Source organism: Bombyx mandarina, chromosome 17, assembly GCF_030267445.1.
Source record: "Bombyx mandarina strain Sakado chromosome 17, ASM3026744v2".
Lineage (NCBI taxonomy): Eukaryota > Metazoa > Arthropoda > Insecta > Lepidoptera > Bombycidae > Bombyx > Bombyx mandarina.
The window spans coordinates 510,409-523,103 of NC_143223.1; the positions used below are offsets into that span (position 1 = coordinate 510,409).

General features: G+C 34.9%; 3 protein-coding genes across 6 annotated transcripts in view; 2 read left to right on the plus strand and 1 right to left on the minus strand.

The window, feature by feature from the left end:
- Window positions 1-223: 223 nt before the first annotated feature.
- On the plus strand, window positions 224-1,397 carry LOC114244659 (oxidized purine nucleoside triphosphate hydrolase). The gene has a single exon (XM_028176543.2). The coding sequence runs from the start codon at window positions 412-414 to the stop codon at window positions 910-912; it is 501 nt and encodes a 166-aa protein (XP_028032344.2). The 5' UTR covers window positions 224-411; the 3' UTR covers window positions 913-1,397.
- Window positions 1,398-2,502: 1,105 nt separating this feature from the next.
- Nup75 (nuclear pore complex protein Nup75) lies at window positions 2,503-9,249 on the minus strand. The gene is made up of 9 exons (XM_089734101.1): window positions 9,053-9,249; window positions 8,288-8,980; window positions 7,542-7,664; window positions 6,825-7,040; window positions 6,439-6,548; window positions 5,383-5,600; window positions 4,882-5,100; window positions 3,940-4,039; window positions 2,503-3,523 (listed from the first exon to the last, which is right to left on the minus strand). Exons 1-9 carry the CDS (start codon window positions 9,125-9,127, stop codon window positions 3,313-3,315), a joined length of 1,965 nt encoding a protein of 654 aa, XP_089590227.1. The 5' UTR covers window positions 9,128-9,249; the 3' UTR covers window positions 2,503-3,312.
- A 1,383-nt stretch (window positions 9,250-10,632) lies between these two features.
- lqf (epsin homolog lqf) overlaps window positions 10,633-12,695 on the plus strand; it is a 31,700-nt gene continuing 29,637 nt past the window's right edge. Inside the window, exon 1 of one of the 4 annotated variants that reach the window (XM_028176467.2) lies at window positions 10,633-10,790. The gene's annotated coding sequence lies outside the window, so the exon portion shown is untranslated. Of the gene's footprint in view, window positions 10,791-10,891; window positions 11,079-11,217; window positions 11,475-12,695 lie in introns of those variants that run through there. The other 3 variants (XM_028176469.2, XM_028176470.2, XM_028176468.2) reach the window with 3 other exon arrangements.

Below are 12,695 nucleotides of genomic sequence, written 5' to 3' on the forward strand. Positions count from 1 at the left end.
TTTCATTAATTCAGGAGTTTTTTCAATCGTTCACTTTGTCACAACACTATTTTTATTTCATCAAAAACTGACAACACAGTAAACGTCAGTTTACTTCGTCTAATAAAAAATCCGACTATAGTATTGTGTCTCTAATATATTAAGTGTATAATCTATGGTATTGTGTACCGTACCACTTGTAATGAGAACGTTATTTAAAATAACTTATATTAATTAAATTATGTAACTTATATTTTAAATAAATAATAACTTAAATTAGTTTTAAAATAATTTGATATAACTTTTTTTATGTTATGATTGTGTTTAATATAAATACATGTTTTGTTAGGCAGTAAAATTCACGAATTCGTTGTTTCTAACGAAAGAGTAAATTATGTGATTTGCATTAAAAAATTACAAATCACACCAGCAATGCTTCTAAAGAAAGTATACACTCTAGTCTTCGTCTCGAAAGACCAACAAATACTTTTGGGTCTTAAAAAGCGCGGGTTTGGCGTCAACAAATGGAATGGTTTTGGCGGTAAATTGGAGCCGAACGAAACAATAGTTGAGGCCGCTTCAAGAGAATTAAAAGAAGAATGTTGTATTAGGGTAAAAACCACAGATTTAAAGAACATCGGACATTTAGAATTTACTTTTGAAGGGGATAAAACTATGATGGAAGTCAGAGTATTTGGTTCGAAATTGTTTGAAGGAATTCCTAGAGAGACCGAAGAAATGTTACCGAAATGGTTTCCTTGCAATAACATTCCTTTTGATGACATGTGGCCTGATGATAGAATTTGGTTTCCCTATATGCTGAAGGGACAACTGTTTTATGGTAGATTTCATTACAAAGATCTTGATACAATATTGAATTATCATATTGAAGAGCTGAAGTCTATGGAAGAATTTTATAATAGAAATTTGTAAAATGTATTGCTAATTATTTGCTGATCATTGTGATTTACATTTGTGTTACATATTTAAAATTAAGATAATTTTAAATTACTTTTGGACTTTTGATTGTAATCGTATTAATCGTGCCATTCAAATATTAAAAATGATTAAAAGGACTACTCTAGAAAGCTGGAAATTTGAATACCTATCAAAAAGTGCTACTAACTACTGCACTACCAAGCTGGTCACTAATAATTATTAATATTCTTTTTGTATTTTAGAATGTCTTAAGAAATGTTGGTATGTGACCAATAAGGCCTGTAGTACAAAAAATTAAACTATTGAATTTGATTGCTAAAAAATAAAATAAAAATAATCATGAATGTTCATAACATAAATAAATACATTTTAATAATCGATATATTTGAAAAAGATAGTGTTATTTGTAACCAGTTTCATTTACAGAAATGTTGCATTCTTCACATCAGTATTATTACATAAATAAAGTTTGGTTTTCATTTTGTATTTAATTATTTTCTGCACAACCTTTACCCGACTGATCTTATAGTTACTGCTCAAGGCCCAAACTATACATTGAAACCACTTAGTAGTTTTAAATCTACTATGTTTCATGTTTAATGTCATTATTACATATTTATAATAAAAGTTGTTTGCTTTATGGAGACATTGTCCCATATCTAAGGCATAATATATCTCATCATTACTTCAGACCCATACAGTGGTACACTGGTTAGCCCCAAGCATCTGGATCCAGGGAGTGTGTGTTCCAATTCCCAAGTTGAACAAATTATGTTACCAAAATTGTATTTATTCATGTAGATTATCAAGTGGTACTTTATTTTTTATTTTTTTTCTGTTTAGATGGGTGGACCAACTCACAGCCCACCTGGTGTTAAGTGGTTACTGGAGCCCATAGACATCTACAACGTAAATGCGCCACCCACCTTGAGATATAAGTTCTAACTAAGGTATCAGTTTAGTTACAACGGCTGCCCCACCCTTCAAACCGAAACGCATTACTGCTTCACGTCAGAAATAGGCAGGGTTGTGGTACCTGTCCGCGCGGACTCAAAAGAGGTCCTACCACCAGTAATACATCGATTGATCGTTGATGTATATATTTAGAAAAATATTTTGGTAATCCCATACATTTCACACTTGAGAGGAGTGCATGAGAGAAGCCGAGGATTGAGCTCACTGCTGTACATTTAGAGAGGCTTATGTGCCGAAAATAGAACTCCATGTTTTTTAATATTATAAAATTCATTTGAATTTAAAATGTATTGCCAGCGAGACATAAATTACGTTTCAAATGACCAGTAATGTGTAACAACTTCGTAAATACAAACCAATATTTTGCTTATTGATTCCCTTGTTTTTCCTAGTTTCATATAAGTATACACTTATAGAACCTGTACGTAGCTGTGGTCAAATGTAGCTGGGTAAACAAAATATATGGTGCCACATGAATATTTTCTGAATTAAAAAAATGTAAATAAACAACTCGTCGCATCGCGAGAGCATCGGTATCGCAGGATCCGACTGATGCATGACCACGACCACTCTGTCAAGAGTGTACCAATAGGAAGAAAATAAACAACATTATAAATTACAAAAATACTTTATTTTCTTGTTATAACATCAAGTTCAATTTTACACACAACTTTGAACACTCACATTTTAATTTTACTACATTAGTCTATAGTTTTTAATCATAAATTTACAATAGATTTTGCTGACTTCAACGGAAGCTTGGCCCTCGGTAACAAGAAATCAATAGAAAACATAGTCTTGTGTACAAACCATTCATTATGAGACATTGTGACCTCAACAATGTCTCTATTTTTCTGTATTATCAAAACACGAGCATGGCATTTTAATTATAAACATTATTACATTACATACTATTTCAAATAAACATTCTTTCAATTCTCCATTTATGTTTTTCATTGTTGAACATTTGACCTTGAAATTGTTAAACAGAATATGCTTGATCACCAATTAAAAATACAGTGTTATCTCGCTTAACACAGAGATAGATCATAAATAAATAATTTATAGGTACTAAATTTGCTGCAATATCATCACGCCATTATGCTTTACGGTAGAGAATTTTAGAAATGGTATTAACATTATTATGCTATCACTGTCGTGAGCAGTAATTATACTTAATAAAATGTCCTGATAGAAGTCAGTTTCTATACCATTTCAGATTTAAGGTTCTAAGATGTCACAAGTCATTGACATTAATGGTTTAATCTCATAAAACCTGTTAAAGTTATGGTATAAGATAATAAATGAATGAGAACTTAAATTCTCGATCAACTCTTGCTGTTTTACTGAGACTCAGCTTCCCAGATTGATCAGCATCAATCGCCAGTAGACGCATCACTCAACACACATAGCACTTTATCACTGAGTACATTCTTCAGGTTTCTCAGCTAGTGCAGTCCGTGCCAGGTTCCTAAGTAAAGCCAATCTGAGGAGTTCCGCTTTCTCTTGGTTGAAGTTCTGGGCTCGTAGCTCAAGGCACAGCATCATATCATATGTGTCATCTGCCGTGAACATGGCCTCGTCAGATTCCAATAGCGGTAGAGCATCTAGCAGTAAGGTTTCCCAGAAACTAAAATACAAAATAAGATATTTTTATTAACATATAAAATAATTCATAATAAAAAAATATAAAATACATATACAAAATAAGATATTATAAACATTTTTCTTCAATGTCATTCAGTGTCATGGAGTGAAGTCGGTCATTCAGTAAAAAGGAGCTGAGTTTTGTACAGTTTAATAATACTGTTTATTGTTTAATTTTTAATATTAATTTTGTAAGAGATTAAGGGCTTTAATTCTTATCACAGAGAACACAATAAAGTCTTATATTGTTTACTTCAGAATGAAGTACTCCATATTATTATTATATATATTATTGAATCTTATTATCGCATATTTTGTTGAATACAAGAATTAACATTAACAAAAAGCACTAATACATGAGGACATACTAAAAATGAAACCAGCTTAGTTGTTACTTACAAATCTGGGGCTATTTTAGATGTGATGAGCGATATGAGGAGCTGTGCGGCTTTTCGGAACTCTTTATTCTTGTACATGCGGTGAAATTCACAATATTTACCTACAAATAGATTTTTTTTAAAAAGATGGGAGTGGTAAGTTTTAGTTTGACTAATCATAATGCCAAATCAATGTGTTGGCATGGTATAAATAATACACTGATACTATTGTTAAAATTTTTGTTGAAAATTGATAAAAAAACACTAGTAACTAGTAGATTGATGCCTTTGAAATGTGCTGGAAAAAGCTGCTACGCATTCCTTGGACAGCTATGAGAACCAATGTCTCCATCCTCCAAGAACTGAAGGTCACCAAGCGCCTGCTGACTATGTGCCAGGAAAGGATCCGGAGTTTCTTTGGGCACATGCGATCCCCATTGCACAGCCTGGGGAAACTCATAATTCTCGGTCAAATGGAGGGGAAGCGCGCTAGAGGAAAAGCGCCAGCTAGATGGGTGGACCAACTCAAGGAGGTGACTGGAGCCCGGATACGGGGAGCGGTACATATGGCGCAGAACCGGACCGAGTGGAGAAGGTTGACATACAGTCACGATCCTCAGCATTGAGGGAACGACCAGAAGAGAGAGTAACAGCCCAAACTTCTTACTAACATCCAGACAACATTTTCATACAAGAAGTTTTTATGAAAACATAATATTCTTTAGGTAGTTATTGTACTGGCTGGTTTGAAAGATTGGACGACTGCCATACATTACAATCGAGACTTCCACCTCATGTCTTGACGTTGGTGCATTAATTATGACGGCTTCATAGACATGTTCTGGTAATCAGGTTATACAGGTGGGCCAAAGGTTCTGTCATCCGTCTACACAAACAAAAAATGTAGAGTCACTCTGTGAATATTATAACCTACATTAGGATGCGCCATATTCAAGTAGCATACCTAAGAAGAGTAGAGTATCGTCAATGAGCAGCGCCGGCCCGGCGGTGAGCAGCAGGTCCGGCGCGGGCAGGCAGCCGGTGCGGCAGTAGTGGCGCAGCGCGGCCCCGGCGCAGCGCCCCGCCCGCCCCGCCGCGCCGCCGCGCACCGCCGCGCTCAGCGCCGCGCCGTCCCGCCCCGCCGCGCTGTGCCGCCCCGACAACACGCGCCACACGCCCTCGCCTGTAACCAACCACCACACAATTCATCAACAAACTCATGCTGCATATTGGAAACGGTCTCGTAGTAGTTACTAGTTAATTTAACTTATTAATGGTTATCAGAGTTCAAATTAACTACGAAGCAGCTTTCCCATTTTTTTTATTTTCATAATACTACTCCTTCCTGGTTTTTATCAAAGAATTTCTTATGAATTCCATTTCGAATAAATCATATTATATATACCATAGGCACGAAAGACTGCCACATTCAAATAAAATTCATAGTAATACTTCATGTACTTACCAACTTCCAATAGTCCATACTTATTAGCTTCAGCAACAACCCTCATAGCTTTGGCATGAGTATTGATCGGAATCCTCTCCAACAACAAATGAGCTCGGCATAGACCTTCAGGAGGGCATGAAGCAAGGTAGGACAGTCCGACGGACCAGAGTGACTTGTGCTCCATTATCAAGGTTCCATATTCAAGAATTAAACTGTCTCGGAGACGTTGAGTTACACTATAAAAACAATTTTATTACTCAATTTAAGCATGAATGTTCTTCTTCTGGACAAAAAATGAGATTGCAGTGAAAAAATGTGACACTTATTTTCATTTATAAGTGAAAATAGGTAGGCTCACAGGCCCTGCTGGTGGTAACTTTTGCCTATAGGATCTTGACACAATGAATGCAATACTGCCACACATTTCAAGATTCATTAATACTTTACTTTGATTAACACTTTTTAACTAAAAGTTGACACAATCAAATATTAAAAAATAATTAATTATGATTGGATGATTATTCATGATTAATTTTAAAGATGGTTTGAACACAACCGAAACCTCAACATCAATGAGATTAAATAGTTTTTTTTATACTGATATTTATTTATTGCTTAGGTACGTGGACGAGCCTACAGCCCACCTGGCGTTAAGTGGTCACCGGAGCTCAGAGACCTCAACAACGTAAATGCGGCCACCCGCCTTAAGATATTAATTCTAAATCAGTTTTTCAGTATGCCCCATTCTTAAAACCGAAACGTATTACTGTTTCACAGCAAAAACGGGAAAAGCAGTGGCACCCATGCTAACTTACAAGGTGTCCTGCCACCGATAACTATGCAATAAACAATTTTTGGAGGTTTGATACACACTTACACAATGTTATTCCTTCACTGTTGAAGTCAATCGTGAACATTTGTTGAGTACAGACAAATTGATACCAGCCTGCAGGATTCGATAACTGGCACCATAGTATGGCTCGATGCAAACACAACGCATGTCATCTCTCGCAGGCCACAAGGACTTCAAAAAGTAAGAGACAATAAAATAGAAAATTCTCAAATCCTACTCACTTATTTTGGTGTTTATCCAATACTTTTAATTTTCCACAATGATACAATATGTCTGATAGATGTGTTGCAAACCATCCATTATCTGTTATATGCTGGATTTCATGAATTACCTGGAAATGTCAATTGGGTAAATCCAATTTTTAGTTAACTCAATTGTATTTTTTAATCTTGAGATTTAAAATTTGTTCTACCTTTGTATTGGCAAATTGAGGGCAATTATTCACTTATTTGTGCTGTAAATAGATGTATTAAGCTAACTGCTCAGGTTTGTCTATTAATATTAATATATATTAATTAATATTAATTACACAATTTAAAATTTAATTTACCAATTAATTAAAAATTTAACTAATCTTTTTACCAGCTTACTGGCATCTGTCACTTACTTGATGCATATCACCTTCCAATAATGCCCGTAAAGTCCTATCCAGCCTAGAGCCTGAGGGCATAGATCCCATTCCAGCACAGGCTGATGCTGCAGCAGACAACTCATGAGTCCTAGACCAAGGTGCTGTGAACATTACGTAGCCTCCCAACATATCAAACCACGATGTGTATGTGCTACGTATTGACTCAAATGCTGAATATTCTCCTATGATTAACTGTGGGACAAAATTGTATAAATTAGTAAACGAATTACACAATGTTTTAGTATAATAAAAAATAAGCCTAATTAGCTCACTTCATCTTCCCAAAGCCTGTTTTAAGACTTAGTGTTAATTAATGAATCACTTAATAATATAAAAAAATAATTCTTGAAAACATTTTCAATTAAGAAAAAAATTCATTTCACAATATTCAAATCATAACTCATTTATTTTGAAGTTATAGATTAACTGATTAAATTAATTAATTGTTCTTATTTGCTGTCTATTATGCTGTTATTATTACCGTTATTCAACAGGTATGCTTGCATCTGCCATGTTCCTATTTGATTTGGCTTAGAACGGGGAAATTAGCATAGATAAAAAGGTAATTTTACAAAATTTTTGAATGTAGTAAATGATGATGATGGTGGTATAAACTTTAATCTAAGAATTTTGAGGACAAGAACAGTTTCTAGTTTATGCAGTTACTTAATTGATTCAAACATCTTTACTTACTCTCATAATAAGTTCAAGTTTTGGTTGTGATGCCAACACTCTGCTAGTAACCTTAGCTCTGCATTCAGCCTGCCAATGCTTCCAAGTTACTGTAAACTCCCCAGTTGATATACCACCATATATCTGTAATAATTTTATATCCATGTAATGTAGATGTAAAATGTTAATGGCAAGATGTGAGGTAAGATCGAACTTTTAGCTATAGGATATCCCAGGTTAAATTTGTTTAATAATATTCAACTTTTCATAACCACAATGAAGTCTTTGATCTGACACAATGGTTACATAAATTAATAATAACACAAATTTATAAATTTTGCTGGTTTTAATTGTTTTTCCCAAAATAGGTTTCCAGCTGAAGTTTGACATGTGTGGACTATAACCTATATCATGTGAACAGTCATTCAGTAGTTTAGACATAAAAATCTAATAAGACAAGTAAAATTCATATATGGCTGAGCCTTTACTCGCCCACCTGTCCTGGTGAAACTGGAAAGACCTACGGGCCACCACTAATCTTTCATTCATAAAAAAAAACATTCATATATCTTATTAGCATGTTCCAAACATCTCTAAATGGTGATGGAATTGTTCAGATAAATTGTCTCTTAACTACCAAAGTATAATTTCTGATCTTAATTAATTTATACTGTGGAATACTTAATGAAAATCAATTCTTCCCTCTATTTGTGAGGAATTTAAATGATAATTTGACTTTACAAATTAGATTTGATTTTTATACTCACACTATAAACAGGCATACTCCGTAATGAATTATCAACAAGCTTAAATTCATTTGTTTCTGATAATGAATTTAATTTCAGTAGAGCTCTGGCAACATCTACTCGCCCTTGCACAACCATGCCAATCACGGTATCCCAATAGTCATCATGGTCTTCCGAACCTCGCTCACAGGCCTCCAGCAACTGCGCTGCAGTCTGCTCATGGCACGGAAAATGGAATCGAACCCATTCTAGGAGATATGGCAACACAATATCTCCAGGAATCTTATCTATGTAAAGGATCTCGCATAAATGCCAAATACATTCAACAGAATAAAATATTGTAATGTATGATTGTAAATTGATCATGTCGCTGCCGTCTTTCGCATTATTAAGGGCTTCTTGCAAGTTTTCAATGCACACTCTTATAATAGAACGATATTGTCGTGAAAGTTTTAATAATTCCACGTGATTGTCATTATTTTTTGAAGAATCGACGAGTTTTTGCAGAGATAAATATGTACCATTGGATTCGTTTACCAGTTTTCGTAAAATCGGATGAAATAATACAATCTCGTGACGTATATTGAGTATTTTGTTTTCGACATCATTTTTCGGTGTTTTCGAAATAGTTTGACTGCGTGGGTAGATAGAAAACTTGTTACCACTCCTCCACGCACATCCTACGCCCTTATTGAAACATTTTTCTGGTATATTCTGTAAGAAACAAAAAAAATAACTTAACTCAAACATAACCTATATATTCGTTGATTCATGTTAATTACTTACAAATGTTTTAGCTCGAATAATAGGACTACTATCATCGCCACGAACATTATTGTTAGAAAAAGTCGTTATATTCATTTTGTATTAAATCTTTCATGTACACAACGCAATTTCACATAAAATTTTGTAAACATTTGAATGCGAAACAGAATTGATCAGAAACCGCCGTTTCAAATGCGCTGATTTTTTTATTTGTTTCACACATAGAACAAGGTGAAAGCAAAGGAAACAAAATCCATACAGTCAAATTATTTTTTTGGTTAAATGCGTAATAATAGTGGGTTAGTAATCTTTTAACATGTGTATATGGGCAGGTGTGAGAAAATAAAACAAAATCGCAGGACATGGTTTAGCGGTATCTTTTTTCAAAAAGTCTCATAAGTTTCGTATTACGCACACAATTCTATTTCAACGTCACCTCATCTCATCTCATTGCAATTTCAGATGATTGGTTTGATTCCTTCCTATTAGATTTAGATAAGTTGATGAGCAATACGCACCTGTTATTTTTTATAATTCCTTGTCTATTCGCTGGTGTCTAAGGGGCTATTTCAGCTACGCGCAAACAAGTAGATGAGCTCAGAGGTGCAACCTGTGAGAATTTGCTAACACTAGCCCTAGCAAGAACAGTGCCGCTGCAAAATCTATCACCCGATCAGAATCACGACTCATTGAGAATATCCGGCCAGAAACGCAGTTGGTTGTGTCTATTAGTTAATTCGATCATCGAAAACTTCGTCGCAATTGACGTGTTTGATGAAGAAAGTAACCGTGAGTGAAAGGATCGGATAGGTCATGTTCCGCGATGTGATTTTACGTTGCCTCGTCCTTTGAGTCGGTTAAGTAATAAGCAGCGGTCACATTAAATAGATTATCGTGTCGCACCGATTATCACTACGTTAATATTGCCACCGATCACAAAACATAAAATCAAAGACTCATTTGTATTGTATAGACTATATAGTCCATCTTTCATAGCGGAACGCTTTCTAACTGCTATGCTTTAGAAACAGACAGAACAGTAACACCCAATAATATGAAATTTTCACTAGTGGTAGGACCTCTTGGGAGTCCGCACGGGTAGGTACCACCATCCCGCCTATTTCCGCCGTGAAGCAGTAAATCGTTTCGGTTCGAAGGGTGAGGTAGCCGTTGTAACTATACTGAGACCTTAGAACTTATATCTCAAGGTGGGTGGCGCATTCACGTTGTAGATGTCTATGGGCTCCAGTAACCACTTAACACCAGGTGGGCTGTGAGCTCGTCCAACCATCTAAGCAATAAAAATAAAAAAATTACTGAAATCTACATGTAATTTCGTTCGCGTTCGACTTTTGTACTTCGGGATTCAACTTCTGCACTTTCACAGATGATAACGATTGATAATCTACCATGATTATACGTTTAAACTAGAAGAAACACTAAATTAACAAAATAAAATAATCCATACAGTTACCTTGCCTCCCCGCCGCGGCGCCGAAAAGTCTCTTACAAACTTTCAATACACGAACATACGGCCAACAGTGCTAGGCAAACTTTAACTCAAGATAACTAAAAAGTCGAGTATGATAGCCGTAAACAAATTTTAAAAAGGTATGCAGTGACAGTTGACGTTTTTGTTTGTTTTCGTAAGTTTGACGCTCGTGATTCATTGTGAAACGTTTATCCTCTTTAATAAAAAAGTTTTTAAGTTTATATTTACCCTGAAATTAAATCCTTCCAGTATTTACAAGGTATAAAGGTACGTGAACATTTGATGACTTTGCATTTTGGTTTAATAAGTAATGTCGCTGACCGGATGACCTGTTGGAGGACATATTGTTGATTTTGTCATGAATTAAATCTTGACAGTTTCAATTCGTCAAAAACTGTTTTGTAAACGGTATATTATTTTACAACAAAATTATAAAGTAAGTCAACTGTTATAATATAACTCGACGTTTTAATTAATATAATGCGATATCCAATATAAAAACAATTTAACTTGAAAGTTTTCGTTTGTTGTCAAAGTCGGATTTAACTATTTTTGGTAAGTTTAGTTCTTAATGTTTCATGTGACCTGACTTTCTAGAGTGATCCGAATCATTGAGGCCTTCACCTCGTCTAGGGGCCATCATATTGATACAAAAACCGTGAGCTGCAACCGCGACTGTGACGTAGCGAGCGGTGAAAAACTAAACCGAGTGAATTAGGCCGCAGAAACCCGCTTCGGCGGTCGTGTTGTGTTCTGTGTCGTACCGTGACGTTCGGCGATCGTAGAAGATTCTGTGTACTAATTTATCGTAGTTGATATGATAAAAAATTATCATTGAATGATATCTAGTATAATATTACCGTTTCGTCGTTCGTACCTGTGCACAGCTCAGACTAGTGGTATAACTTGTGAAGTGTTTGTGGTGAAGAAATATTTTGGTGTAAACATTGTGTAAGTTGAGTACTTGCAGTGCAAGTTGGATGTTACCTCTGTCCAGTAACCTTGAATGTTGTACATGTACATGTTTTATCATATCAAAGCAACATTTCATCTTGTTATCATAGCTCATACAAAAATTCTCTTTTAGTTGTGAATTCCAACTCTTGACTATTTTAACACTCATTTCCAAATTTAATCTTTCTAACTGCATATTTAAAATTGTAAATTATTTCAATGTATTGTAAATGACTGTGACACCCTTTTTCAGATAAGACATCTTCTAGCTTACCTAGGTATGTGTGACATATAGACCCAACACCCCAAGAAAAAAGTCATAAAAACAATCAACAACACAAACAGTTGTGATTTTAATGTTGGGGTTTATAAAATCCCAGTTATTTAGGAGTTTCGATGAGATTATTATTAGAATTATTTGATCACCCCTGTATGCTAATTGACACTGGTTCTTCTTTATCTCAACACCTAACACATTATGTGATTGAGATTTTGACACATAAATAGTGTAAAGGCCATTTTAGTGCTTTGTTTGGGTTTTGATGAGAAAGCAAAAATTATAATTAAATTCGTCACATATAAAGCAATAGATGAACACAACTACACAAAACATACTACTATCTATTTGTGCCCTCTTATATATATCTTTGAATACAGACTTCTTCAAAACTTTCATCTGCTTTGACTATATATATTGATTTATGTCTGGCTTGTAGCCTGTTGCCGTTCATCCATTGATGTGGTCTGCCTCTATTGTGACTCTTAGAGTGAGATGTCCGTTTGGTTTGGGGGTCCTGCCGAACCAATGACATTAGTCTCATGGCACTGGGCACTGCTCACTCCATTTTCGCCTCCTTTCAATTTACTTATTCATGTGATTCCCAAATTTTTTTTAAGTCCATATGCAATAGATGCAAAAAACGTATTGATGTAATAATATAATAATTGCTAAAATTTTCGATTTTACTTAATGTAGTGTTGCAGGAAGGTGTATGACACATCTTCAAACCAAAACACATGAATGTTCTGTGGCAGAATACATAAGATGATGATACTTGCAGGCTTATGGCATGATGCAGAAATCAATAAATTAGAATGTTTGTAATGTGCCCTGCTACCACTAAACATAATACATTTTTTGTATTAAATAAATTGTCCTTCACTTCCTCAACACTTTAGACAATAGAACAAAACAAACATGTTCACGAACAACAATAA